General features: G+C 36.8%; 1 protein-coding gene across 1 annotated transcript; it reads left to right on the plus strand.

Moving 5' to 3' along the window:
* Positions 1-1580: 1580 nt before the first annotated feature.
* Positions 1581-3186, plus strand: LOC113282012 (probable galacturonosyltransferase-like 3). The gene has a single exon (XM_026530925.1). It carries the CDS (start codon positions 1750-1752, stop codon positions 2839-2841), a length of 1092 nt encoding a protein of 363 aa, XP_026386710.1. The 5' UTR covers positions 1581-1749; the 3' UTR covers positions 2842-3186.
* The last annotated feature ends 1155 nt before the right edge of the window (positions 3187-4341 follow it).

Genomic DNA, 4341 nt, shown 5'->3' on the forward strand with positions numbered 1-4341 from the left:
ATTTCTCATATTAATCCGGCTCACAGATATCTATCTGTTCGATTGCAGATTGATTTGAGAAATTAAGATATAACTCTTGGATGTATTTTCCTAGATTGAGTCTGACTGTCTAGTTGATTCTCTTGGAAATATATTGGAGTTAGTCCATACAGATTGCCTAAACGAAATATTGGGTGTGGTTGTTAGACCCCGGTTTTTCATAGGGCTGCACAGAACCGAGTCGTAACCGACAGACCGACCCGAAACCGAGTGAACCGGACCGAAATCGAGCCGAACCGTTCATCCAACGGTCGGTGACAGTTTCCAAAATAAGAACCGTTGATCTGTCGGTTTAGCGCATGGTTTGGGGTCTGAAACCGACCGAGCGGAACCGATAAACCGACTATAATGTAGACGTTGATCTAGATATTAGTTTTAATCTAAACCCTCCATTTCATCCCATCCCATGTATAAGTAATATAAACCCTAATCTCATTCTAGTCTCCTCTATCATTTTTTTTGTATTTTGCTGTTCTTTTTCACTGAGACTAAACTAAATCACCACCTTCTTTTCTCCTTCTTTGAGTTTTTTCTTCTTCTTCTTCCTCCTCCTTATCTTACGCTAACGTTATATGCACCAACGACTACTACAACACCAACGACTACTACAACACCATCATGGATTCACGGCAACACTAACACCATCATCTATTTCAACACAATTAATAACACCGCCACCACCAATACCACCACCTTTTGATAGGGGAAATTGAAGACTTATCGGTTGCGGACTATATTGGAGTTTTAGGGTTCTTATAATAATAATTATTATTTTTAAATTTACTTTGATGAATTTTTGAATTCAGTTGGTTTCTTATTAATTTCTTGTTTTTAACAATCCAGTCAAGCTATATAGCCTTAACTAGAAATAGGAAGATAATTGATTTTGGTATCACCTGCTTCAATTTGCAGGTATCATATGTATAAAAATGACCGATTCTTATAAACTTCTCAATTTATGTGTTTTATCTAATTGACTTGTTTATTGCAGTATGATTATGTATGATGATTAATGGATTTATTTTTCTTTATCAATTAGTATTGTTCGTTGAGTTTATGAAAAACTCAGTATCAGAACTTGAGTTAATCTGAGTCCAGTTCAGTTTGTCCCCAAAATCAATCGAACCTCGATTAAAAACCGAGAAAAAATCATAACCGACCGTGTTGATTCGGGCCTATTTAAAACCGAACCGAGTGTTGAACAGTTCGGTTACAGTTTACATTTTAAAAACCGATGCATATACGCTATACAGTTTAGTCGATGATTTGGCATGAAAACCGCACCGACCGAGCGATGTGCAGCACTGGTTATGAACTAAATGAAAATAGATAAAGACTCAACTATTTTATAAAAAAATGTTTTTAAATGAGAAAAAATAAATAAATCAGCATGACATGTATGTCCCGTTTGTGATCTACCTCAGATAGTCATGGGCTCGATACAACTTAATCCAATAATCAAGGACATCTCGAAAATCTCTGTAAAATCAATATCACAAATTACGCGTCTTTCCAGCCTGGATGAACACTCCCCCCGCACCCACATTTAAACCTTCCATCCATATTCTATACCTAAATTCTCAAAAAATTCCTTTCATTTTTCTCCGTTTCCACGTTTATCCCCTCTCCCTCTTTCTCTCTAGGATTCGGTACCATTTTTCGTTTAACTTGTCAAACCCAAGTACCGTAATCTACTGAACTCCCACTGCAATGTCAACTCAAACACATACAGTGTTTCCTCTTCTGTTTTTAGTCTTCATCACCATTACTACTGCAGCAGCAGCAGCAGCAGCAGCAGCAGCCATTAGAACAAGTCATGAACTTCCAACATTCAGAGAAGCACCAGCTTTCAGAAACGGAGTTGGATGTCCAAAAACAACATGGGTTTCTTCATCAATTTCTAAATCACTAAACCCAGATTCAATAATTCATATATCAATGACTCTTGATTCAACTTACCTTCGTGGATCAATAGCTGGTGTTCTCTCAGTTCTCCAACACGCTTCATGTCCTGAAAACATTGTTTTCCACTTTCTTGCTTCTCATAACAGAATAGATCTTCATAAAACAATCTTAACTACTTTCCCTTACCTTAAATTCAATCTGTATCATTTTGATACAAATCTAGTACGAGGGAAAATCTCATCATCAGTCCGCAGGGCATTAGATCAACCTTTAAATTATGCTAGAATTTATCTAGCTGATTTACTACCAAACTCAGTATCAAGAATCATATATTTCGATTCAGATTTAATTGTTGTCGATGATGTTGAAAAACTATGGAAAATCGATTTGGGTACTCATGTTTTAGGCGCACCAGAATACTGTCATGCAAATTTCACCCATTACTTTACTGAAAATTTCTGGTTAGACCCAAATTTCTCAAAAAAAGCATTCAATGGAAGAAGAGGGGCACCATGTTATTTCAATACAGGAGTAATGGTGATTGATGTATTGAGATGGAAACAGGGGAAATACACAGAGAAATTAGAAGTGTGGATGAAAATGCAAAAGAGATATAGGATTTATGAGTTGGGTTCATTACCACCATTTTTGTTGGTTTTTGGTGGTGATGTTAAAGGGGTTGAGCATAGATGGAATCAACATGGATTAGGTGGTGATAATTTGCAAGGTTTATGCAGAGATTTACATCCTGGTCCTGTTAGTTTACTTCATTGGAGTGGGAAAGGAAAACCATGGTTGAGGTTAGATTCTAATAAACCATGTCCATTGGATAGTCTTTGGGCACCTTATGATCTTTATCGTCATCCTTCTTCTTCTTTGTTTGCTGAAATTATCTAATTCGTTCATGGATTCTTTGATTCAAGTCATATTTCTCAGAAGAGATATTTGGGAAAGGGCAAATTGGTAAATTGCGGAGAAGTGGACTAATGATTATTATCCAACGCTTGTGAATGATTAGGTTTAGGGTTCTAATATCGCTAGTGTTTACGCAATTAAAGGGGCTCACGTTTGATTTTTTTCAGTATATAAATTATTTTATACTGCTAAGTTATTTTTTTTAATTTAAGTTTTTTTCATATTATTTTTTGTATAATATAATGTGATATTCGGAGGGAATCAAGGAACTAGTCTTGTTTACTTCTTTATATATATATTAAAAAAAAATCCAAAAAGAATTCTTCATTCTGGGATTGTTTGGTTGGTTACCTACGTAGTTTTCCCAACAATGCTAATTGGACTGCACAAGCGCCCCAGACTAAGTGCCCTTAAGACTGATGAGCTTACGCCACAGGTCGATCTTCTTTTATCTGTTAGACTTTGCATTTTTGAATGGTTAATTCTGGAGAAAATGATGCCTTAAAACTGAGGTTTATGGATCACCTCCATATATTATGGCCTTCACAAGTTCACAACTTCAAAAGCAAAGGCCAAATTCCCTTTTTCAGAGTAAGTTGGGAGCGGTTTAGCGGTTTTTCTTTTGCAGCTTCACAATAGTAAAACCCAGTGACATCTTGACAGTAACGTGTCTTGGGTTGTGACTGTGAAGATGCGCCATAAGACTCGGTCTCAAGTACTACTACACTCAGACTCAGTCCAGGAACAGAATTATACTAATTTTTTCCAATTCCTATATATGCAATGAGTTAGGCTTGAGCCTGCAAATCTGCAACCAAAGTAAATACTTCCATTTTATTTTTAGAGTTGGAACTTGCAAGCTTTGGGACCAACGAAATTGAATACTGCTATGGTGGAAGTGGGTCTAGAGATTTACTTCATTTTTCAACAAAAAATACCATTAATTATGCACGTGAAATGATATGGTAGATGCAACATCACGTAACCCTCTAACTTATAGCATCCTCGACAAAATTTAGGCTTAGATCTTGTGACCCAAGTGTCCCCCTTGTATCTTGTATCTATTTGGTTGTCCCAAAATTCTATCTATATATGACCGGACCTTGATCAAATACGGATTCCATGCCAGCGATGACAACCACAAAACACAAATGCCACATCCATAAACTGTATAACCCAGTGCTCTAACTCGGGAATGCTTCTTGTACACCATTTCAGAGAAAAAAGTGTTCTACAGAGGTTGAGGTATCATGGATGGACCAAGGCACTTTACGACTACTGGATTGCAGTGACAAGCCACTGTATAAAAAGTTGTAAATAGAACGAAACAAAAGTGAAAGTATCCATGTCCTACAAAAATGCTAGTCCGCCAGAAAAATCGACCTTTTCCAACTATGGCATAAGAAAAGAGGCACAGCATGAGTCATGTGACTAAGAAAGTGGATGAGGATCCATTTTCAGAGTTGCATTATTGCTTGCTGG

This window comes from Papaver somniferum, chromosome 5, assembly GCF_003573695.1.
Source record: "Papaver somniferum cultivar HN1 chromosome 5, ASM357369v1, whole genome shotgun sequence".
NCBI lineage: Eukaryota > Viridiplantae > Streptophyta > Magnoliopsida > Ranunculales > Papaveraceae > Papaver > Papaver somniferum.

What these genes read in the sequence shown, in the direction of transcription:
- LOC113282012 (XM_026530925.1), top strand. Translation starts at nt 1,750, where the DNA reads ATGTCAACTCAAACACATACAGTGTTTCCTCTTCTGTTTTTAGTCTTC.